Raw genomic sequence first — 26446 nt, 5'->3', positions numbered from 1 at the left:
GGTCATCCCAGCCAGGTCTATCCACAGACGTGACCATGGGTCTGTTCATCAATTGAGCATCTTCGAGAATGTATCAGAGGCCGGATGATACTGTACCTAAGTTATTTTTTTTTTTAAGCAATTTTGGATGGGATACATGGATTATTTGTTGAAAAATAAATGTAGATTATAATTTCTTTCTATGATTTGGTTTGATTGTAACAATTTGTTTTCAGATGTCTTATGTACCGTGATTTACTGATTTGTAATGAAATGCCAATTGTTTTCAATGCTGTGAACATTATAAGGCCTATGTTGCATGAACTTTTAGTAGAATAAGCGAAGATATTACTAGAAAGGGACATTTCCTAAAGAAAATGTGTGTTTGCTAGAAGTATTTATGATAGTGACAGCAATAGTAGTAATGATTGATTGATTGCATTTATAGGGCCCTGTAAATCTGCGATATGCAGAACGCTGACGGAATCCAGACATTAAAACAGAATTAAACAATGTTCAAAAATTTATATAGCTTAGAAAGTATCAACAAAATGTAGCCTATTGAAAATTAATACATTTGCCCAAGTTTATCATGTCATAAGAAATGAACACAATGCATCAGTGATTCATATTTTCTGCAAACTTCTAGAGGGCAATGAGAATTGCATTCGCCATCACACTGCCCAATCCAATCTGGACAAGAGGAATACCTATGTAAGAATGCTGTTCATTGACTACAGCTCAGCATTCAACACCATAGTACTCTACAAGCCCATCATTAAGCTTGAGGCCCTAGGTCGACAGGACCACAGTGGAGAAGGTGTAAAGTTTTTTAAAGTTCTTCTGCGTACACATCACGGACAAACTGAAATGGTCCATGCACACAGACAGTGGGGTGAGAAGACACAACAGCGCCTCTTCAACCTCAGGAGGCTGAAGAAATTTGTCACCTAAAACCCTCACAAACTTTTACAGATGCACAATTGAGAGCATCCTGTCTGGCTGTATCACCGCCCGGTACGGCAACTGCACCGCCCATAACCGCAGGGCTCTCCAGAGGGTGGTGCGGTCTGTACAATGCATTACCGGGGGAAAACTACCTGCCCTCCAGGACACCACCTACAGCATCCGATATCACAGGTTTGCCAAAAAGATCATCAAAGACAACAACCACCCGAGCTACTGCCTGTTTCCCCCCACTACCATCCAGAAGGTGAGGTCAGTACAGGTGCATCACAGCTGGGACTGGGAGACGGAAGCTATTTCTCAAGGCCATCAGACTGTTAAACAGCCATCACTAGCACAGAGAGGCTGCTGCCTACCTACAGACTTGATATCATTAGCCACTTTTAATAAATGGATCACTAGTCACTTTAATAATGGCACTTTAATGTTTACATATCTTGCATTACTCATATGTATATACTGTATTTTATACCATCTATTGCATCTTGCGTATGCCGCTCTGTCATTGCTCATCCATATATTTACATATTCTTATTCCATTCCTTTATTTAGATTTGTGTGCATAAGGTAGTTGTTGTGGAATTGTTAGATTACTTGTTATTGCAGATATTGCTTCACTGTCGTAACTAGAAGCACAAGCATTTCACAATAACATCTGCTAACCATGTGTATGTGACCAATAACATTTGATTTGATTTGAATTCCTTGTCTGTATGTGTGGTGCGCAAGCCTGCCACTTTGTGTAGCTGGTAGTGAGGATTCTAATCAAAAATCTTCTGGTAGATGGAAAGGCTTTCCCATAAACCTTTGCAATTAGATGTTAACTACAAAGTAGCCTATGCTTACCTTACTAATCAATCAGTGGGTATTTGTTTTGCAAACTCTGCCATCACGTGTGCACTACAAAAACACTTCTAAACTGCTTCTTGTTACTGTAGGTGCACACTGGAATTAAAGGGTAAATACACCCCAAAATCAAACATTTGCAAAAGAAATCCAGACCTCAAAAGTGGTCTCTTGATGTTGTTTTTCTTTGGACTTAGAACATCAAATTGTATTAGTCACATGCGCCGAATTCAACAGGTGTAGTCCTTTGAGTGAAATTCTTACTTATGAGCCCCTAACCAACAATGCAGTTTAAAAAAATACAGATTAGAATAAGAAATAAGTAACAAGTAATTAAAGAGCAGCAGTAAAATAACAAACGCGAGACTATATACAGGGGGGCACCGGTAAGTTGAGGTAGTACGTACATGTATGTAGAGTTATTGAAGTGACTATGCATAGGTGACAACAGAGAGTAGCAGTGGTGTAGAGAGGGGGGGGAATGAAAATAGTCTGGGTAGACATTTCATTAGATGTTATGGAGTCTTATGGCTTGGGCGTAGAAGCTGTTTAGAAGCCTCTTGAACCTAGACTTGGCACTCCGGTACCGCTTGCCGTGCGGTAGCAGAGAGAACAGTCTATGTCTAGGGTGGCTGGAGTCTTTGACAATTTTTAGGGCCTTCCTCTGACACCATCTGGTATAGAGGTCCTGGATGACAGGAAGCTTGGCTCCAGTGATGTTCGCACTACCCTTGTGGATGGAGGCCGAGCAGTTGCCAGCCAGTGAAGCAACCAGTGCTCTCGATGGTACAGCTGTAGAACCTTTTGAGGATCTGAGGACCCATGACAAATATTTTCAGTCTCCTGAGGGGGGATAGGTTTTGTCGTGCCCTCTTAACGACTCTCTTGGTGTGCTTGGACCATGTCCAATTTAGTTGTCTTCTATTAAAATGTTTTTTTTTCTTGTTGTTTTTTTTCTTGATAAAATGAAGGGAAAAAACAGAGAATGGAAACCTTAAACGAAATGGAGGAAACGGAATTTGGAATTAAGACTAATCGGAATCAGGCAACAACAAAAAAATACAGATTTTACAGGGCCCAACATTTATATAGTGCCTTTCCAGATGATGACAATCATTTGTGCCAAAACGCTCACCACAGCTGGAGAGGTGAGGAGTGATACATGCCAATTAGAAATGAGGGGAAGGTGTGCCATGATGGAAATGTACATGTTAGCAAATGCTCTTATCCAGAACAGGCGCAAATAGGGTTAAGTGCCTTGCTCAAGGGCACATCAACAGATATCACCTCAGGGATTCAAACCAGCAACCTTTCAGTTACTGGCCCAACGTTCTTAACCGCTAGGCTACCTGCCGCCCGGATTTAGCCAGGACGCCAGAGTTAACACTCCTACTCTTACGATAAGTGCCATGGGATATTTAGTGACAGAGAGTAAGGTCACACGTTAACGTCTCATCCGAAAGAGAGCCTCCTACGCAGGGAAATGTCCCCATCACTTCCCCTAGGGCATTGGGATTTTGATCTTAAGACTAGAAGGAAGAGTGCCCCCTACTGGCCCTCCAACACCACTTTCAGCAGCACCCAGGGACCGACCAGGAAAGACCCTGCTTGGCTTCATAGGCAAGCCAGCGGCGGGATGCACGGTGGTATGCTCATGGTACTAATTGGGTTTTCATAGGCTATGGGTTCTGGACAAACTGGTTAAGTAGTGAAATATGAAGCTCTGCTCTACTGCTTTGGTTAAAAGGGCATATTAGCTTTCAGATGTTGCTAGTTGTTTGTTTTAATGAAATGCTGACTGTTCCAAAACCACTAAGGATCAATGTATTTTGCCCCACGTGGACCTTATCCATACTGTGACCATGATCATTAAAAATGTGGGTTGGTGATTCTGGGTAAGGGCCGATACAGCTTAACATGTAGTTCTTCACACCTGTGTGTACTTGGGCAGAGCCAGATTTTTTTGGAACAATGTGCGCTCTCTGGTTCATTCAAAGAAGAATCACGTTGAAAACATCAGAAAATGCCACTGTTGGCTAATTTGAAAGAACACCAAATGCACAAGTCAAACTGCCACACTACGCCACCCCAGGTTTATACAAGAGCATGGGGTGCTCTGCCTAACACACATACGGGTTGTTAAAGTTTGGGTTGAGTGGCAAAATAAATAAGTCTATAACAGTTTACATGTTTTATTTCTCCTTCACCATTAGTATAAAACCTTAATCATTCGAGATTCTCTATTTTTAGCCTGGTTAAAGTGAAAGAGAACACAGCTAATAAACAATAAACAAAACAAATTAAAAACAGGTTCATGTGTAGGGTTGACAGAATCACAAATTACACATTTATTTAACATATCAATATGACATCAAACAGAACCCAACCGCTCAGATGAGCTCCAGCGCTCCGTTTTTACATTGTGTCCTAAAAACAGATTTTCACCAAGTAAGCAGCTTAATTTACCCTGGGTAAGGGGTATATTGTGCCACGAGAAGGTTTTTTAACAAGCTATGTTTTCAAAACTGTAATATTTACATTAATTCTGATTATTTCCAGGGATACACATCATCCTGAAAAATATGCAAATATATTTGTTAGAAAGAATACTATGTTTCCCTTGATGGGGTGATGCTGAATGCAAAAAATGTTGCTCGACTTACCCCACTCTCCTCTACAATAGGAAATAGACATTTACTAATAAAAGAGAGAGCACAGGTCTAACTGTAGTCAGATTAGCGGGGAATTGATTGACCTCTGTCCATGGTGCTGAAACTCCACTATAGCAGTCATTTGCTTGTCTGGTTGTTTAGCGCAGCTAAAGTTGATGAATTTGCAACAAATACAACAAGAAACAATTAGATTCCTGTGTATATTTTAGATGGTGTATGATAATTGGTGGCTGTGATTGCTGTGATCTCTTTGGCCAGTGTAATTCCCTACCTCTAATACAGCGTGTTTATCTGACTGGTTGTCCTTGGGAAAGCTGTCTTGTGGATTATTTTATGACTTTACAGGAGTAGAGACTGGCTGTAAAATGAAACTCAACGATCCCTCATCTCTTTTTTTTATCTCTCTCTCTCTCTCTCTCTCTCTCTCTCTCTCTCTCTCTTTCTCTTTCTCTCTCTTTCTCTCTCTCTTTCTCTCTCTCTTTCTCTCTCTCTTTCTCTCTCTCGTTCTCTTTCTCTTTCTCTCTTTCTCTTTCTCTCTCTCTCTCATCTTTTCTTTCTCTCTCTCTCTCCTCTCTCTTTCTCTCTCTCATATTTTCTTTCTCTCTCTCTCATCTTTTCTTTCTATCTCTCTCTCTCTCTCTCCTCCTCTCCTCTCTCTCTCTCTCTCTCTCTCTCTCTCTCATCTTTTCTTTCTCTCTCCTCTAACCCTGTGACTGTTTCTGAAGGTGGATATGAAGATCTTTCACTACAAGGTTCACCTGTCAGAAGAGGTGTCAAGAGCAAACATAAAATTCAAACCCTGTCACACCTACCTGGTAAAACCGCTGCTGTGACACACACACACACACTGAAACACACTCACCTCGGTATCCCACTGATATCACCACATATTTTCAATGTGGATAATTGGGTAGTATTGGGTTGAGACGTTAATCAATGCGATTACCCACTCAAAAAGACAGCTAAAAATGGGTTGAATTTCCAATGTTGTATCACTGCTTTCAACCATCTAAAAGCACAACAAAATTCCAATGGAAAAACAATGTCTGATTTTTGGTTTAGTTGTCACCCAAATATCTATCACTTTGCTTTCAACCATTTAAAACCACAGCAAAGTTCAAATGGGAATACAATGATATTGTGTTTATTTATACAACAGATTAATTAATGTGTTATCAGTGTGCTTCATTTATTAGCAGAACCAAATGACCTGGATTGCAGTTGAAATGACATTAAAAGTGCACGTGATCAATGCCGTTTGAAATTTCAACAGATTTTTTTTCACATTTGTGAAGATCTCCACAAACCTTCAACGACCTACTGTATGTATGCTATCTTCAACCTGCACGCTTTATATGATTACATAAGAAGAAATGTATAGTTACAATAACTATGGGTGTGTTACTCATTTAAGGTTTATTGTTACATTAGTTTGGAAGATAGCCTTAACTTTAGGCCAACATGTAATCCAACATGTCATTTGTTAACTTGTCGAAAAGTTAATAGGCTATTTATAAAAATAAATAAAAATAGGCTATTCATTGTATTTCAAAAGTGATATTGAGTTTGGTTGAAGGAGATTTATCTTCTGCTTGGATAGTTCCATCTGTTAAAACTGTAAATGCACTTTAAACTAGCAAGCACACACATTTTCTTAAGACATTTACTATTTTCCACATTTTATTTGGTACTATTTTTCCTTTGGAATAGAAGCGTTGCGCGATGCGTTTTACGTAAATAATCACGGACTCGATGCAGCCAATCACTGCTGAGAGCGCGTTGATCGACAAAAACTGAAAATGGCGGAAAGCAGCGCGGAAATCACATTCAAAAAGGTAAGAGAAAGTCGCTAATACTATTAATTGTTATATGTTGTGAGTCACATAATTTCGACTAAAGCAAGATCACAAGCCTCGTTTTGTAACTAAATCAAGATCACAAGCCTCATTTTCAAATTAGACTGAGCAGACTGTATGGAGCTAATTCAGCGGGGTAGCGCGCTAAATCATCAGCCTACTGGATACTTCTGACAACACTGGCAGTTGTTTTTGGAAGCAGTTCACTACAGTAACTTTAACGTACTGTTGTCGTGCATACTGTTATTCAGAATCATGGGTTTTCTCTTTCTTTTTAGGAGACTGTAAGCAAACTCCTGTCAAGCTTCTTCAAGGACGAGAAAACTAAAGGCGAGTTGCTAGCTAGCGGAGTTGTTTAATGTAACTATCCTGGAAAGGAGTTGGACCTGATCATGTTTAGTCAAATGAAGCAGCAGTTGTAGGCTGTTAACTAAGTCATCGCCATTTGACCTTTGTTTCTTTGTTTTTCTCAAGTCGGTGCCGATGCTGTCCTCCTTATGGCAGAGATGCTACATGTGTTTGTTCAAGGTAAGTTCAAACGATTGATTGTTGCTGTAATGTACATGGAAATCAATGGAGGTGTTTATACAGGCTGCGATTATGGTGTTTATATAACTTCAATAGGAGATGAAGATATCAGGGCCAGGATTCGTAAAGCATTTTAGAGTAGGAATACTGATCTAGGATCAGATGTGTCGTATTGAATAATCGTATTCATTATGATCTAAAATGCTGAATGCAAAACTGTGCCTAGATCAGCAGTCTTTACTCCGAGTTGCTTTAGGAATACAGACCCTGACTCTTTGTTTCTCAGAAGCTGCACAAAGAACGATAAAACAGGCTGAGGCTGAGGACTGTGACAGAATGGACATAGAACACTTTGAGAAGATCCTGCCTCAACTGGTGTGTAAATATACCCATGAATTCTATTAAATATCCTCTCCTATTATTGTCAAGGAATGACAGTATAAGAATCAACAGTCATAACATATTTCATTTCTTCTCCAGCTGTTGGATTTTTAGTATGACTTCAGGCCAGAAGGTGGAGCCAGAGAGCCATCCAGTCCTCAATTCAGAATTCGAGAGATTGACCAACTCTTGGAGGACAATGGAAGTAAAGAAAAAGGCTTCTGTTTTGTTTGTAAACATAAAGAAGCACTTTATTTACTTCTATTGTCCTCCAAGAGTTTCTGAATCTACTTCTTAATTCATGCACCTTGGTTGGAGAGAGGTAGGGGCAGTGATCCCTTCCACCAGTCCTACATTCAGCCCATATAGGATATTATATTGTAATTAGTCCTTTATTTGAGTTACATTGCACACGGTCTCTAATGAACTCTGTACATTTTGCTCTGTGGTTTTGCCTACGTTTGTTATTTGAAATCATTTGAAACCATTGCTAACTAATAAAAGTTGTTGCGTGCTTTTTTTTATTTATTACATCAGTCTGTGACACTTATTTTCTTGGGGGAAACATGTATTGTAAACCTAAAAGCACTTTATTGTAATCAGTTGTGTGATAGGAATTCACACCTAGTACTCCAGCAGCATTGGGGGAGGATCTGGTGTTTGACAATAAAACATATACGGTGACCTTATTGGGACATCACTTTGGATTTGAAATTATACAATGGTCAAGGTGCAGACGGGCCTCTTTAATGGTCAAGGTGCAGACGGGCCGCTTTAATGGTCAAGGTGCAGACGGCCCGCTTTAATGGTCAAGGTGCAGACGGGCCTTTAATGGTCAAGGTGCAGACGGGCTGCTTTAATGGTCAAGGTGCAGACGAGCCTCTTTAATGGTCAAGGTGCAGACGGGACGCTTTAATGGTCAAGGTGCAGACGGGCCTCTTTAATGGTCACGGTGCAGACGGGCCTCTTTAATGGTCACGGTGCAGACAGGCCTCTTTAATGGTCAAGGTGCAGACGGGCCTCTTTAATGGTCAAGGTGCAGACGGGCCTCTTTAATGGTCAAGGTGCAGACGACCCGCTTTAATTTGAGTATTTTCATTCATGTCAGGTGAACCGCTTTGAAATGACAGTGGTTTTTGTACATAGTTCCCCCTTTTGTAGGGGAGCAAAAGCTTGTGACTAACTTGTTGGATGCATTTGTTGTTAGTTTTGGTTGTTTCAGATTAATTTTCTTGCCCATTTAGAAGTGAATGGTAAACAATGTATTGTGTCAATTTGGAGTCCCTTTAATTGTAAATAAGAATAGAATGTTTCTTAACACTTTTATGGATCGACCATGATTATGCATGGTCCTTAATGAATCGTGAGTAATGAGGTTAAAGTGCAGACTGTCAGCTTTCATTTGAGGGTATTTTCCACATTAATGTGGATGATACCATGATTACGGATAGTCCTGAATTAATCATGAATAATGAGTGAGAAAGCTGCACAAATATCATACTCCGCCCCAAAAAATGCTAACAATAATAATATGACACCGTTACAATAATGGCAGGTTAGCATTTCTGGGGCGGGGTATGATATTTGTGCAGCTTTCACACTCATTATTCATGATTAATTCAGGACTAAAGCTTACAGTGTGTACTTTAACCTCATCATTTAAAATTCAGAGTGCTGGAGTATAAAGCCAAAACAACAATAATTACGGAGTGCACTGAATATGTTTATACATATTTAATACAATAGAAACAGAAACCAGGGGCCATGTTCAGGACTAAGAAACATCACAGAACATTTAGAAACTATGCGGAACAGATATGATTGTCTTATGCATTAAGGTCATTGTTTGTACATTGCCTATCAATTGACTTCAGATGATCTTAGCTCTAAAGATGATCTTTATGTTTTTGGGAACCCCAGAAAGTTTTGCATAAATGAATACACCCCAGTAGTGCAGTCCTCTTTTATACAGCACCGCCACGCTACAGCCCACCTGTGTCTGGCTCTGCAACAACAGGTGGTTGCAGCATGCTCTCTGGCTGGCTCCCCCCCCCCCCCCCCCCCCATCAAAGGCTCCTGGAGCAGTTGGAAGCAATTAGAGTAATAAGGGGAGCAGCCAGGCCCTTGGATGATGACAAGTGGCAGGAAAAAAGGAGTACCCCCCTCCGGACACTTTGAAGTTCCCTTCTGCTGTCCTGCGATGTTTAGTTAGGAGGGGAGGGGAGGAATGGGACTTCGAGGTACAGGCCAGGGGAAAGTTGAATGGAGTGTGCGTGCATGAGTGTGTTTTTGTCTCTCTGTGTGTGTGTCAGCCAAACCATTGCAGAGACCACACGCATAGATCTTCCATTTGAAAAGAAGAAGCAAAACAGAAGGAATTGGAACATGGCCCACAGGGGAAGAGCAGGGTGTAATTGTGATGGTAAATAAATTAGGCATGTAGGGGGGGTATTTTACCTTGAGAGAGTCTGATGACTGTGGGTTATTCTAACCTGAGAGAGCCTGATGACTGTGGGTTATTCTAACCTGAGAGAGCCTGATGACTGTGGGTTATTCTAACCTGAGAGCCTGATGACTGTGGGTTATTCTAACCTGAGAGAGCCTGATGACTGGGTTATTCTAACCTGAGAGAGCCTGATGACTGGGTTATTCTAACCTGAGAGTGTCTGATGACTGGGTTATTCTAACCTGAGAGAGCCTGATGACTGTTATTCTAACCTGAGAGCGCTTTCTAGGGTGCCATTTTGGACAGGCCCTAGCCAGCATGGTTTCACTGTGAGTCAGCATAGCTGTACAGCACCTCACACTTTATTTGTGGAGCTGATGAATGACTCACTGGGCTTACAACTGCTGCTAACATATACAGCTGGATGTAAAGTGGGGGGATTTGAGTCATAGCTAGCCCTGCTGGGTGCTCAAGGATACAACACCTGGCATTTGACCTGTAGTGTCTTAGCTCTTATTACTTATTTATATAATAAGAAAGACTGAATACCAGGACTTGAACTGGAGCTTCACATTTACTAAAACGAGTTAGTACCAGAATAACAGAACAACACTGCGCATGACCAAGGGTGCTCCATTCTTAAAGGGGGCATCAGTAATTAACAGAACATAACATGACCCAGCCCCTTTTAGGTAGTGAATTAGATCTCGACAATTCCATGTCCAGCACTGCACATTTATGGAACCATTTTTACTTAGCAACCTAAAAGTGATGTGTTTATTGAGTGTATGTCTGCAGTGCACCACACAGCAGAGACTAAACCTAACTATGAAAAGGGTAAGCCACACACATTTATGTAGGTATAGGTGACAATTCTCCTAAAGTGCAGGTGTCCAACTCATTCCATGGAAGGCAGTGTCTGTTGGTTTTCACTCCTTCCTTGTACCTGATTGATTAGTCAAAGGAAAAAAATCCACCCAAAACCACTTATTCCTTTAATTGCAAAAATTTCTGCAAACCTTTTAGAATATTATTTTTGTAATTTTTTATTTCACCTTTATTTAACCAGGTAGGCTGCGACCTGGCCAAGATAAAGCAAAGCAGTGCGACACAAACAACAACACAGAGTTACACATGGGATAAACAAACGTACAGTCAATAACACAATAGAAAAAAAGAAAGTCCATATAATGTGTGCAATTGAGGAGTAAGGCAATAAATATGCCATCGTAGAGAAGTAATTACAATTGAGGAGTAAGGCAATAAATATGCCATCGTAGAGAAGTAATTACAATTGAGGAGTAAGGCAATAAATATGCCATCGTAGAGAAGTAATTACAATTGAGGAAATATGCCATCGTAGAGAAGTAATTACAATAAGCCATCGTAGAGAAGTAATTACAATTGAGGAGTAAGGCAATAAATATGCCATCGTAGAGAAGTAATTACAATTGAGGAGGTAAGGCAATAAATATGCCATCGTAGAGAAGTAATTACAATTGAGGAGTAAGGCAATAAATATGCCATCGTAGAGAAGTAATTACAATTGAGGAGGTAAGGCAATAAATATGCCATCGTAGCGAAGTAATTACAATTGAGCAGATTAACACTGGAGTGTGCAAGTACAAATACTGGTGTGCAAAAGAGAAAAGTAAATCAAAATAATATGGGGATGAGGTAGGTAGATTGGATGGGCTATTTACAGATGGGCTATGTACAGCTGTAGCGAACGGTTAGCTGCTCAGATAGCTGATGTTTAAAGTTAGTGAGGGAAATATAAGTCTTCAGCTTCAGCAATTTTTGCAATTCGTTCCCTTCATTGGCAGCAGAGAACTGGAAGGAAAGGCGGCCAAAGAAGGTGTTGGCTTTGGGGATGACCAGTGAGATATACCTGCTGGAGTGCGTGCTACGGGTGGGTGTTGTTATCATGACCAGTGAGGTGAGATAAGGCAGAGCTTTACCTAGCAAAGACTTATAGATGACCTGGAGCCAGTGGGTCTGGTGACGAATATGTAGCGAGGGCCAGCCGACAAAAGCATACAGGTCGCAGTGGTGGGTGGTATATGGAGTTTTGGTGACAAAACGGAGGGCGCTGTGATAGACTGCATCCAGTTTGCTGAGTAGGGTGTTGGAGGCTATTTTGTAAATGACATCGCCGAAGTCGAGGATCAGTAGGATAGTCAGTTTTACGAGGGTATGTTTGGTGGCGTGAGTGAAGGAGGCTTTGTTGTGAAATAGGATGACGATTCTAGATTTAATTTTGGATTGGAGATGTTTAATATGAGTCTGGAAGGAGAGTATACCGTCTAGCCAGACACCTAGGTATTTGTAGTTGTCCACATATTCTAAGTCAGAACCATCCAGAGTAGTGATGCTAGTCGGGGGTGCGGGTGCGGGCGAACGGTTGAAAAGCATGCATTGCGTTTTACTAGCATTTAAGAGGAGTTGGAGGCCACGGAAGGAGTGTTGTATGGCATTGAAGCTCGTTTGGATTACAGTTTTGGAAACTTTAGAGTGTTTTCTATCCTAAGCTGTCAATTATATGCATATTCTAGCATCTTGTCCTGACAAAATATCCCGTTTACTATGGGAACGTTATTTTTCCAAAAATGAAAATACTGCCCCCTAGTCACAAAAGGTGACCTTTTTGGGATAGGTGGGGCGCTAACGAAATTTAAAATACAAAAATCGTAATATTAAACATTCATGAAAATATCAGTGTCTCACATTGTTTAAAAGCTTAACTTCTTGTTAAACCAGCCGTTTTGTCAGATTTCAAAAATGCTCTACGGCAAAAGCACACCATGCGATTATCTGAGGACAGAGCCCTGCGTACAAAAGCATTAAAAACATTTTCCAAACAAGCAGAGGTGTCACAAAAGTCAGAAATAGCGATAAAATAAATCACTTATCTTTGAAGATCTTCCTCTGTTTGCAATCCCAAGGGTCCCAGCTACATAACAAATGGTTGTTTTGTTCAATAAAGTCCATCTTTATATCCCAAAAAGTAAGTTAAGTTGGTGCGCTTGATTCAGTAATCCACCTGTTCCCCTCGTTCAAAATGCATACAAAGGAATCCCAAAAGTTACCAATAAACTTCATCCAAACAAGTCAAACAACGTTTCTAATCAATCCTCAGGTACTCTAATATGTAAATAAACGATCAAATTTAAGAAGGAGAATAGTATGTACATTACCGGAGATAAATAAAGAAGAGCGCGCGCTCATCCACACGCGCCACAAGACTACAGTCAAAATGAAAGCCACCTAGAAAAACTACAAATTCTAGCTCATTTAAAAAAAAACAAGCCTGAAAGTCTTTCTAAAGACTGTTGACATCTAGTGGAAGCCCTAGGAACTGCAATCTGGGAGGTATTCCTTTGATTTTCCCATAAACAAGCATTTTAATGGGCAGACAGCTCAAAAAAAAAAATCCAGATGGATTCTCCTCGGGTTTACACTGGCCATATCAGTTCTGTTATACTCACAGACATTATTTTAACGGATTCAGAAACTTCAGAGTGTTTTCTATCCAATACCATTATATGCATATCCTAGCTTCTGGGCCTGAGTAACAGGCAGTTTACTTTGGGCACCTCAGTCACCCGAACTTCCGAATACTGCCCCCTATCCCGAATAAGTTTTTAACACAGTGTCCAAAGAAGGGCCAGATGTATACAGAATGGTGTCATCTGCGTAGAGGTGGATCAGGGAAATCACCCGCAGCAAGAGCGACATTGTTGATATATACAGAGAAAAGAGTCGGCCCGAGAATTGCACCCTGTGGCACCCCCATAGAGACTGCCAGAGGTCTGGACAACAGGCCCTCCGATTTGACACACGGAACTCTGTCTAGCTGGTGAACCAGGCGAGGCAGTCATTTTAGAAACCAAGGCTGTTGAGACTGCCGATAAGAATATGGTGATTTACAGAGTCAAAAGCCTTGGCCAGGTTGATGAAGACGGCTGCACAGTACTGTTTTTTATCGGTGGCGGTTATGATATTGTTTAGTACCTTGAGCGTGGCTGAGGTGCACCCGTGACCAGCTCGGAAACCGGATTGCACAGTGGAGAAGGTACGGTGGGATTTGAAATGGTCAGTGATCTGTTTATTAACTTGGCTTTCGAAGACTTTAGAAAGGCAGGGCAGGATGTATATAGTTCTGTAACAGTTTGGGTCTAGAGTGTCACCCCCTTTGAAGAGGGGCTAGCTTTTTTTGGGCTAGCCAGGAGGAAAGCATGGCCAGCCGTAAATAAATGCTTATTTAAATTCTCAATTATCGTGGATTTATTGGTGGTAACAGTGTTTCCTAGCCTCAGTGCAGTGGGAAGCTGGGATGAGGTGCTCTTATTCTCCATGGACTTTACAGTGTCCCAAAACTTTTTGGAAGTAGAGCTACAAGTTGCAAATTTCTGTTTGAAAAAGCTAGCCTTTGCTTTCCTGACTGACTGTGTGTATTGGTTCCTAACTTCCCTGAAAAGTTGCGTATTGCTGGGACTATTCGATGCGATTGTAGTCCGCCACAGGATGTTTTTTTGCTGGTAGAGGGAAGTCAGGTCTGGAGTGAACCAAGGGCTATATCTGTTCTTAGTTCTACATTTTTTGAAAGGGGCATGCTTATTTTAGATGGTAAGGAAATTACATTTAAAGAACGACCAGGCATGCTCGACTGACAGGATGAGGTTAATATCCTTCTAGGATACCCGGGCCAGGTCGATTAGAAAGGCCTGCTCGCAGAAGTGTTTTAGGGAGCGTTTGACAGTGATGAGGGGTGGTCGTTTGACCGTGGACCCATAGCAGATGCAGGCAATGAGGCAGTGATCGCTGAGATCCTGATTGAAAACAGCGAAGGTGTATTTGGAAGGCAAGTTGGTCAGGATAATATCTATGAGGGTGCCCATGTTTACGGATTTAGGGTTGTACCTGGTGGGTTCCTTGATAATTTGTGTGAGATTGAGGGCATCTAGCTTAGATTGTAGGACTGCCGGGGTATTAAGCATATCCCAGTTTAGGTCACCTAACAGAACGAACTCTGAAGATAGATGGGGGGCAATCAATTCACATATGGTGTCCAGGGCACAGCTGGGAGCTGAGGGGGGTCTATAACAGGTGGAAACAGTGAGAGACTTATTTCAGGAGAGATTAATTTTTTTAATTAGAAGCTCGAACTGTTTGGGCATAGACCTGGAAAGTATCACAGAACTTTGCAGGCTATCTTTGCAGTATATTGCAACTCCTCCCCCTTTGGCAGTTCTATCTTGACGGAAAATGTTGTAGTTGGGGATGGAAATCTCAGAATTTTTGGTGGCCTTCCTAAACCAGGATTCAGACACAGAAAGGACATCGGGGTTGGAGGAGTGTGCTAAAGCAGTGAGTAAAACAAACTTAGGGAGGAGGCTTCTGATGTTAACATGCATGAAGCCAAGGTTTTTTAGGTTACAGAAGTCAACAAATGAGAGTGCATGGGGACACGCAGGGTCTGGGTTTACCTCCGCATCATCCGAGGAACAAAGGAGGAGTAGGATGAGGGTACGGCTAAAGGCTATCAAAACTGGTCATCTAGTGCATTGGGGACAGAGAATAAAAGGAGTAGATTTCTGGGTGTGGTAGGATAGATTCAGGGCATAATGTACAGACAGCGGTATGGTAGGGTGTGGGTACAGTGGAGGTAAGCCCAGGCATTGAGTGACGATAAGAGAGATTGCATCTCTGGCTGCACTAGTCATGCTGGGTGAGGTCACTGCATGTGTGGGAGGTGGGACAAAGAAGGTATCTGGGGCATGTTGAGTGGGACTAGGGGCTCCGCAGTAAACTAAAGCAATGATAACTATCTTAAACCACAGTATACAAGGCATATTGACATTTGAGAGACATGAAGCGAGGCAGAAGGCAATCACAGGTGTTGATTGGGAGAGCTAGCTAAGACAATGGGTAAGACAACAACAGCTAATCAGTTAAGACAACAACAACAGGTAAAATGGCGATCGATGGGCAGAGAGGGTCAGTTAACTACACACAGGACCTGAGTTCGAGGCTGGGGCCTGCTCCGACGTCCGGCAAAGGTCGGTTGAGGGCACAACGGAGGGAGTTACGCCGGCAGACGCTGGGAGTAACTCTATAGCCACTCGGAATGAGGCTGTAACGTAACAAAATGTGGGAAAAGTCAAGGGATCTGAGTACTTTCCCAATGCACTGCATATGTAAAACTATTGATTTAGTTTCCTAATGTGTAAGTAACTGAACAATTTCAAAGTATTGCATTACAATTGCCACAAAGATACTGTAACTAATCATAAAGATGTCAATTCACAATGTGTGTATTATATGAGAAGACATGATTCCACAGAGACAGTTAACTTTACAGTTCCCTTTGATTTAATGATTGTGCCTACTGTCCAGAGATATTTGAGATGCATAAACATTAACTGTAGTCAACCTCCAATACTGAGTACTATTGCAAATCTCCACTGAAGTGCTCTTGGAAGATCTCTGTAATGGTAGTGAAGTAGTGGCGCTACCCCACCACTTTTCTCCTTCTGCATCTTAGTGGAACTAATGACATCTGAAGGCAGCATTACTGAACATCTGAAAGCAGTTAGGACCAGACTGGGGAGGATCGTGGAAGAGAGTAATGAGTTGAAGGTTTTCTAGATCGTACATTAAAGGCTAGGGAGTGTCGACAGCCCATGTCTGTATCCCAAATGGCACCCTTTCCTCCACAGTGCACTACTGGGCCCTGGTCAAAAGTAGTGCACTACGTAGGGAATAAGGTGGGGCCATTTGAGACACAGCCCATTCCAGACGCATTGGAGAAGCTCCGGAGCAAGGAGGCTTTTACCAGGAGACACACACTGAACCGTCTCCAATCCCGATGACTGGTCTTGGACACACGTGGGATAAAGGCCCTGCTCGTGGCTGTGGCTATTAGTGTGATGGTGGTCGTCATGATCTGTACTGACGTTATGGAAGCAGCAGTAGCCATGCCTGGCCTCTCCTCGAGCTCTGTTCTCTACAGAAAGAGATATATATATTAAGTGAGATAACGTCAGACTGCTATGTTTGAAGGCCTCTTCTCCGGCCCAAGAGGGGCCTTTAAAGACAGGAATTTCAATAAGCTTTTTTCCAGAATAACGTACTCAAAATCCAATATCTATGATAATAACAAAATAAATATTATAGCGAATGTGGGGGTAGCCCGACCAAGATACAAACCCAGGTTCAGCAACTGTCAACTCAACACCTTAGCTGTCACGCCAAGATATCCGAGCCTCTTGATGAGGTTGTTAGGCATTGGGTTGAGGTCGCTACAATATGTTGTCCTTTGTATCATTAAGGTAGGGTTGATGTCATTTATTAAGTTATTTAAAAAAAAAAAATGTAACCTTTATTTAACTAGGCAAGTGAGTTAAGAACAATGACAATGACAGCCTACCCTGGCCAAACCCGGGCGACGCTGGGCCAATTGTGCCCTATGTGACTCCCAATCATGGCCGTATAGGATGCAGCCTGAATTCAAATCAGGTACTGCAGTGACACCTCTTGCACTGAGAAGCAGTGTCATTCATTAAGGAAGGGTTGATGTCTTTCATTAGGGTAATGTTGATGTCTTTCATTAGGGTAATGTTGATGTCGTTCAGTAAGGTAGATTTGATGTCATTCATTAAGGTACTGTTGATGTCATTCATTAAGGTACTGTTGATGTCTTTCATTAGGGTAATGTTGATGTCGTTCAGTAAGGTAGATTTGATGTCATTCATTAAGGTACTGTTGATGTCATTCATTAAGGTACTGTTGATGTCATTCAGTAAGGTAGGGTTGATGTCATTCAATAAGGTAGGGTTGATGTCGTTCATTAAGGTACTGTTGATGTCTTTCATTAGGGTAATGTTGATGTTGTTCAGTAAGGTAGATTTGATGTCATTCATTAAGGTACTGTTGATGTCATTCATTAAGGTACTGTTGATGTCATTCAGTAAGGTAGGGTTGATGTCATTCATTAAGGTAGGGTTGATGTCGTTCATTAAGGTACTGTTGATGTCGTTCATTAAGGTACTGTTGATGTCATTCATTAAGGTACTGTTGATGTCATTCATTAGGGTAATGTTGATTTCGTTCAGTAAGGCAGGGTTGATGTCATTCATTAAGGTAGGGTTGATGTCATTCATTAAGGAAGGGCTGATGTCATTCAGTAAGGTACTGTTGATGTCATTCATTAAGGAAGGGTTGATGTCATTCATTAAGGAAGGGTTGATGTCATTCAGTAAGGTACTGTTGATGTCATTCATTAAGGTAGGTATGATGTCATTCATTAAGGAAGGGTTGATGTCATTCATTAAGGAAGGGTTGATGTCATTCATTAAGGAAGGGTTGATGTCATTCATTAAGGAAGGGTTGATGTCATTCAGTAAGGTACTGTTGATGTCATTCATTAAGGTAGGTATGATGTCATTTATTAAGGAAGGGTTGATGTCATTCATTAAGGAAGGGTTGATGTCATTCATTAAGGAAGGGTTGATGTCATTCAGTAAGGAAGGGTTGATGTCATTCAGTAAGGTAGGGTTGATGTCATTCAGTAAGGTAGGGTTGATGTCATTCATTACGGTAGGGTTGATGTCGTTCATTAAGGTACTGTTGATGTCGTTCATTAAGGTACTGTTGATGTCATTCATTAAGGTACTGTTGATGTCATTCATTAGGGTAATGTTGATTTCGTTCAGTAAGGCAGGGTTGATGTCATTCATAAAAGGAACTATTGATGTCATTCAGTAAGGTAGGGTTGATGTCATTCAGTAAGGTACTGTTGATGTCATTCATTAAGGTAGGTATGATGTCATTCATTAAGGAAGGGTTGATGTCATTCATTAAGGAAGGGTTGATGTCATTCAGTAAGGAAGGGTTGATGTCATTCAATAAGTTAGGGTTGATGTCATTCATTAAGGAAGGGTTGATGTCATTCATTAAGGAAGGGTTGATGTCATTCATTAAGGAAGGGTTGATGTCATTCATTAAGGTAGGGTTGATGTAATTCATTAAGGTAGGGTTGATATTGTTTCAACAGAGTCAGAAATTACAGTGGTTGAGGTCACTACAATATGTTGTCTTTCGTATCATTAAGGTAGTCATTCTGACTGTGTTAAAAGGGTTGAGGTCAGTAATGAGAAACTTGGAAAGTTCTTCTTATGTGTGGTGCTGTATGTTCTGGTTCTGAGTTAAGGTTGATATTCATCGTGACGTGACCTTCTGTCTTCACTCCTCCAATGCTTGGACTGCTAGTCTTCTCTTGTCTTACCTGAAAGGAAACAAACAAAACAGAATCTTCACTGTAACCAAGGTTTGACACACACACACACACACACACACACACACACACACACACACACACACACACACACACACACACACACACACACACACACACACACACACAGTAACACTCATTTTCTGTAAACAACAGCAAATAAAAACACATTGAGAGAATAATGGTAACACCCTATGCCAGCAAGCACAAATCTATGATTATCAACGACAGGGGTCGTTGATGATAATAGTGGTGGCGACAGTGGGTGATGGAGTTGGGCCTTGGCTGATGTCGCTTTTTTTAGGGTGGAGTGAGTCTGGACTTCAGCATCAATCCGTGTTGTCCCTTTGAGGTCAGGATCATGTCAGTTTTTAGGGTGGAGTGAGTCTGGACGTCAGCATCACTTTATTGTCCCTTTGAGGGTACGTCAGGATCATGTCAGCTTGTACTACCCCCCCCCCCCCCCCCGGTTTCCATCGTTCTGTTTGAGCCCACGATGACTCAGCCTCCCAATATTCTGTCTTCACTCCTCCAACTATTTTCTTCTCAGGCCCAGACTATAAGTTTGAGCTACAGTTATACACCCTGCAGCATTCTGTCTCAGACTGGTTGGCCTGCTGTAACAGTACTGTAGCTGAACCACTGGATGTACCACATACAGTTTAGGAGGCACATAAAACATGGAGTATTTCTCCATTTCAAAATATTAACACTATCTGATAGGTCACTTCATAGTGTGTAGGATTTTCATAAACACTAGCAATACATGCTAACAGTCAATCACAAATCATGAAGACTTACAAACACATATGCTACTCACAAACATGAACAACACTGTATAACAAACTTCATACATACTGTACACAGTCGCATGGACGTGTGTATGTTTGTGTATGGCCCTAACATCCCCTAGCTTGTATGTCTCGAGGAGAGAGGGTGTACCCTAACCCTAGTGTTGAGGAGAGAGGGTGTACCCTAACCCTAGTGTTGAGGAGAGAGGGTGTACCCTAACCCTAGTGTTGAGGAGACAGGGTGTACCCTAACCCTAGTGTTGAGGAGAGAGGGTGTACCCTACCCTAGTGTTGAGGAGAGAGGGTGTACCCTAACCCTAGTGTTGAGGAGACAGGGTGTACCCTAACCCTAGTGTTGGGAAGAGGGGGTGTACCCTAACCCTAGTGTTGAGGAGAGGGGGTGTACCCTAACTCTAGTGTTGAGGAGAGAGGGTGTACCCTACCCTACTGTTGAGGGGAGAGAGGGTGTACCCTACCCTAGTGTTGAGGAGAGAGGGTGTACCCTAACCCTAGTGTTGAGGAGAGAGGGTGTACCCTAACCCTAGCGTGTGTGCACTGAATGTAAATACCCAGACGGTGTGCTCTGCCTGCAGTTTCCACGGCCGTGACACAAACACAGTGGGAGGTTCCAGGGGCCCCGGACGGAGCCTCTCTGAAGGGCCCTCGTTAGGGAGCCACTGGGCCCACTGGGTGGTTCTGATTAGAACATACCTGGCAGTTTGAGCTACTTGGGCTGGGACGGCCTGGGATCACTCCTAACTGGTTTTGGCGCTTTGCTGTTAGGCCTGGGCCGGGATGGGCTGCTGCTGTGCCCTCCCTATTGGCTGGGGTTTTGGACGACGCAGGGGGCGGAAAGGACTCTTCCGGAACCAGTGAGGTGGATGATGGGGTCAGCGACCTTGGCATGCAGCAGAGGAGGGAAAGAGGGGAGCAGAAGGAGGAGGGATGTACAATTAGGTGGAGGACTGGGGCTATTTCGGGAGCCATGGATTCTATCGTAGACACTGCACATACACTGTACTGCGAACTGACACACACACACACACACACACACACACACACACACACACACACACACACACACACACACACACACACACAGTACTGTGGCCTGCATGGCCAGGGTACAGGTCGACGATAACAAGAGTAAATCCACTTACATAACACACATGGTGCACAAACTGAATGGCAGCAGACCATTCAATTAATGTCGGGAAGCCTCCCTCTAATAATAAAGTGCTGCTTTGTCTAAAATGACGTCAAAAGGTGTGGGGGGGGGGGGATCAAGTCGTACTCCAAATGAGCTGATTGGCCCTGCGGGACCAGAGGTCAGCAGATCAACCTATTTTTAGGAACGATCAAAGGGCCTGAAATAAAAATAGTACTGCACGGGCCCTCTGGGTACCTGTCTATCAGGCTTACAGCGGGCTGGGAATATGAGCAGGGGAAACGTTTGATGATATTTCGAAAGGAGCAAGTAATGACCGAAATGTCTTTAGCTGCCAGTGGGGCGGACACAGTGTGATGTTTGGCCTTTGGTTAGGCTGCGGAGAGGATTGGCATCCACAGGTGTCATGGTTATCCCCTGCGCGTGGCTGCTGTTCACTGGACCAGTGAGTGAAGGACTAGTCTAAGGGCTACTACTACGGTAACATATGAGGGATCTACTGTCCCAATAATGTGGGATGGTGCAGCTCAATTCTCCATTGTTCCACCCCCTCATCTCTCCACCACTGTAGAGGAGACCGTAAAGAACTGATTCTGAACCTCTTGTGTTGTTGGACAGATCATTTCACTCAGGTTTGTTTGGCGCATTACGAATTCTGTGAATTCTGTGAATAGTCCAGCAGATTGGTGAATGGGAGCAGATCTCACACTTGCTTCCACTGACATAATGTAATTTGGCTTTGGCTAGCAGTGGCAACAGAGACTAGGGCTAAACACAACTTTAAATAGGTAAATACATCTGAGAATTTTCACTCTTCAGTTACTTTTCAAGATCGTAAGATGATGTCCGGCCCAATTCACATGAGGCAGACAGAAGCCCACAGACAGAATTCATTAATTTTGTATCATACACCTCACAAAGTTATCACCAATCTGCTGGACTAAGATAAGTATATTCACAGAATTCGTAATGCGCCAAACAAACCTGAGTGAAAATATCTGTCCAACAACACAAGAGGTTCAGAATCAGTTCTTTACAGTTCCTCTACAGTGGTGGAGAGATGAGGGGGTGGAACAATGGAGTATTGAGGGGGGTGAGGGGGTGGAGAGGTGAGGAGGGATGAGGGGGTGGAGAGATGAGGATGGATGAGGGGGTGGAGAGGTGAGGAGGATGACAGGTTGGAGAGATGAGGGGGTGGAGAGGTGGGGGGGGGGTGGAGAGGTGATGAGGGATGAGAGGTTGGAGAGGTGGAGAGATGAGGGGGTGGAGAGGTGGGGGGGGGGGTGATGAGGGATGAGAGGTTGGAGAGATGAGGGGGTGGAGAGACGAGAGGATGGAGAGGTACTTTTAAAAAATACAAATATATTTTACCTTTATTTAACTTCTTATTTTCAATGACAGCCTAGAAACAGTGGGTTAACTGCCTGTTCAGGGGCAGAACGACAGATTTGTACCTTGTCAGCTTGGGGATTTGAACTTGCAACCTTCCGGTTACTAGTCCAACGCTCTAACCACTAGGCCACCCTGCCACCCTGCCACCCCAGGGGGATGAGGTGGAGAGACGAGGGGGAGGGGTGAAGAGGTGGAGAGATGAGGGTGGTGGTTAACTGAGGGAGATAAGGGGGTGGAGAGGTCAGGGGGAGATGAGGGGGGTGGAGAGGTCAGGGGGAGATAAGGGAGTGGAGAGATGAGGGAGAGGTGAAGGGTTGGAGAGGTGAGTGGGGTGGAGAGGTGATGGGGTCCCAATAATGTGGGATGGTGCAGCTACAGTTTAAAGGTGAGGGGGAGATGAGGGGGGTGGAGATGTGAGGGGGTTTCAAAGTGGAGAGCTGACGGGGGGGTGAAGGGGGTAGAGAGGTGAGGGGGACTTGGGGGGGGGCACCGGAACTCTAGATTAGCCCTGGTGGTGAGTCATTAGGACAGCTTTCATGTGGACAAGGAGGGCTGATGTGAGATTGCAGGAGAGGTCAGAGAGCAGGGGTTTAAGGGTCAGAGGTCACACTATAGTGTTGTGGTGGTGTCATTCAGGGTTTCCTGTGTGGTGAGTTCTACAAACGCACTGCAGTAATCCCACTGTGTCGTGTGTTCAAAGAAGGAACAGAACGAGCGTCTATGTAATCAATCAAATGTAATCAAATGTATTTATAATGCCCTTTTTACATTAGCCAATGTCACAAAGTGCTATACAGAAACCCAGACTAAAACCCCAAACAGCAAGCAATGCAGATGAGGAAGCACGGTGGCTAGGAAAAACTCTCTAGTAAAGGCAGGAACCTAGGAAGAAACCTAGAGAGGAACCAGGCTCTGAGGGGTGGCCAGTCCTCTTCTGCTGGTCATCTATGATCTTGTTCATTATGATATAAAAAGCCAAACTGATCCTAGATCAGCACCCCTCCACTGAGATGTCTTGTGAATATGAACCCTAGTCAGAGCACTCCACCTGTCAGAGACTCCGGGACCAGGGTAGTGGTCAGTAGGGAGGACACATTTTGAGAAACATTTTCCATCACTGGTTAATTTGAACCAATCATGATTGGGTGAAGATGGTTCTTAAAGTGGGGGCGGGGCTTTCAAACAATGATTTCAAGCAGAATGTTGTTTTTGGAAGGGGGTGGGGGGATAAGCTTTGGCTGTTAGTTTCCGTTTAGGTGGGTCCAGACTTTGCTAGTTGCATAAGTATGTTTCTCTCAACCTCTCCTCCCAGAATCTAATTGCGCATCTGATGAGATTACGCAACATGTTTGTTCTGGGTTTTCCCAGATTATTCATGACTGATTGTCTATCTGCACCTTCGGATCCTCCTGAACATCCAAACTATCAGACATGCAGATATAGACCTTATAATAAAGTTAGGACATCACTGGATGTATTGTGTAGATGTGGTCAGGTTATTTTCCATATACGTAACATATCCTGACAGAAACTAATGTCTCAGCATTGGGTGACGATTTGCATGTCAGCACAGACACGGTGCTTTGAAGAAAAGGATATGCAAAACAACCCGGCTCCTTTTTATATTTTGGACATTTTACAATTTGACATGAGCATCTGAGTGAAGTCAGACTTTCTAATGAGTCAGACTTTCACCCTAACAAGCTACAGTGTCCAGAAGAATGGTTCAAAACAACAGTCATATCTCACTCTTTTCATTTCAGGGGCAAAAGGACACATGGCTTGAAGCTGACTGACAGATGTCTATCACTATTGGAAAATGTCATGCCGTGCTTTCAGGCTTTTACAATATTTCTTCAAATCAAGGTTTCCCCTCTGACTCAGCCTGGTCTCATAGCCAAATTCAAAACAACAGAAATCTCATAATTAAAATTTCTCAAACATACATGTATCTTATACAATTTTAAAGGTAATCTTGTTGTTAATCCCACCACAGTGTCCGATTTCAGATAGGCTTTACAGCGAAAGCACCACAAACGATTATGTTAGTTCAGAGCCAAGTCACAAAAACACACACAGCCCTTTTTCCAGCCAAAGAGTGGAGTCACAAAAGCAGAAATAGAGATAGAATGAATCACTAACCTTTGATGATCTTCATCAGATGACACTCATAGGACTTCATGTTACACAATACATGTATGTTTTGTTCGGTAAAATTCATATTTATATTTAAAAAAATTGCAGTATACATTGGGCGAGTTATGTTCAGTAGTTCCAAAAACATCCGGTCAATTTGCAGAGAGCCACATCAATTTACAGAAATACTCATCATAAATGTTGATGAAAATTCAAGTGTTATACATGGAATTAAAGATATACCTCTCCTTAATGCAACCGCTGTGTCAGATTTCAAAAACGCTTTACGGAAAAAGCAAACCATGCTATAATCTGAGAACGGCGCTCAGAGAACAAATACAAATATCCGCCATGTTGGAGTCAACAGAAGTCAGAAATAACATTATAAATATTCACTTACCTTTGATGATCTTCATCAGCATGCACTCCCAGGAATCCCAGTTCCACAATAAATGTTAGATTTTTACATTTGATAATGTCCATCATTTATGTCCAAATAGCTTATTTTGTTAGCGTGTTTGGTAAACAAATCAAAACTCACAAAGCGCGTTCACTAGTTGCAGACGAATTCCTTTGTCTTCAGAAAATCAACGAGGGAGATACCTCTCATGTGAAATACGCATGACCAGCTCGTGACTGCTGCCAGACCTCGGAAGCCTTAGGAAGTTGAAGATTACCAATATCCCACTGTAACTTGAATTTTTTTTCTTCAACTTCTTAAGGCTTCCGCTAGATGTCAACCGTCATTAGAAACTTGTTTGATGCTTCTACTGTGAAGTGGGGCCGAATGAGGTGATTGAGTCAGAGGTCTGGCAGCAGTCACGAGCTGGTCATGCGCATTTCACATGAGAGGAATCTCCCTCTTTGATTTTCTGAAGACAAAGGAATTCTCCAGTTGGAATATTATTGAAGATTTATGTTAAAAATATCCTAAAGATTGATTCCATACATTGTTTGACAAGTTTCTACGGTCTGTAACGGAACTTTTTTACATTTCGTCTGTAACTAGTGAACGCGCTTCGTGAGTTTTGATTTGTTTACCAAACTATGTTGAAAATCGACCAACCTCAGATTTCTCACTTCCTGGTTGGATTTTTTCTCTTTTTTTGCCTGCCATATGAGTTCTGTTATACTCACAGACATCATTCAAACAGTTTTAGAAACTTCAGAGTGTTTTCTATCCAAATATACTAATAACATGCATATATTAGCAACTGGGACTGAGGAGCAGGCAGTTTACTCTGGGCACCTTATTCATCCAAGCTACTCAATACTGCCCCCCAGCCATAAGAAGTTATTAAGAACAAATTCTTATTTACAATGACGGCCTACCCCGGCCAAACCCGGATGATGCTGGGCCAATTGCGTGCTGCCCTATGGGACTCCCAATCACGGCCGCTGCGCCACTCGGGAGCAACGGTGAAGTTGCCCCTAAACGCTGACCTTGGGTCAGTTTTGCATTTCTCCCACTAATGGTTAGGATTAGGGAAGGGGAAGATGATCCTAGATCTGTACCTAGGGCAAACACTGTATCATCCCAGCCCGGAGTTATCGCCACCACACTCTCTAGCACTAGAAGAAATGGTTGTAATTGGCCCCGTTTAGCACTATGCACAGCTGAATATTGGGTTTTTAATGCTTTTATAAAGATTTTGCATGGCCACTAGTTGCTAGGGGTTTAACCAAGCTGCACTTTAAAGAGAGATCTTCAGATGTATTTGGAAGATGGGCAGGGGCTCTGTCAGGAGGATGTTTGTTCAACCATTGGGATGCCAGGACAGAAAAGAGCTTTCACTGGAATGAGTGGGAGCTGGCCCCTCATTGGGGTGGAAGCAGTGCTTGATTTGTAAATTGGGAGGTGCCTGAACAAAAAGTTAGCAGGAGAGGGGAGTGATCTGGGGGGCTCTGAGTTACCAGAACGCATAAATAAAAAACGTTATAATAATTAATAGCATGAATTATCATTGCTTTTGCTTAAGTAGCATAG

The 26446-nt window shown here is 42.6% G+C and overlaps 1 protein-coding gene across 1 annotated transcript; it reads left to right on the top strand.

Annotated features, from left to right (window-relative positions):
- The first annotated feature begins 6186 nt into the window (after positions 1 to 6186).
- LOC139401854 (centromere protein X-like) lies at positions 6187 to 7550 on the top strand. Its single transcript, XM_071145839.1, has 5 exons — positions 6187 to 6298; positions 6598 to 6649; positions 6794 to 6847; positions 7134 to 7222; positions 7328 to 7550. Exons 1-5 carry the CDS (start codon positions 6263 to 6265, stop codon positions 7340 to 7342), a joined length of 246 nt encoding a protein of 81 aa, XP_071001940.1. The 5' UTR covers positions 6187 to 6262; the 3' UTR covers positions 7343 to 7550.
- Positions 7551 to 26446: the final 18896 nt, after the last annotated feature.

This window comes from Oncorhynchus clarkii, unplaced genomic scaffold (assembly GCF_045791955.1).
Source record: "Oncorhynchus clarkii lewisi isolate Uvic-CL-2024 unplaced genomic scaffold, UVic_Ocla_1.0 unplaced_contig_3011_pilon_pilon, whole genome shotgun sequence".
Classification (NCBI taxonomy): Eukaryota; Metazoa; Chordata; class Actinopteri; order Salmoniformes; family Salmonidae; genus Oncorhynchus; species Oncorhynchus clarkii.
This window is presented reverse-complemented; position numbering and strand designations above follow the sequence as displayed.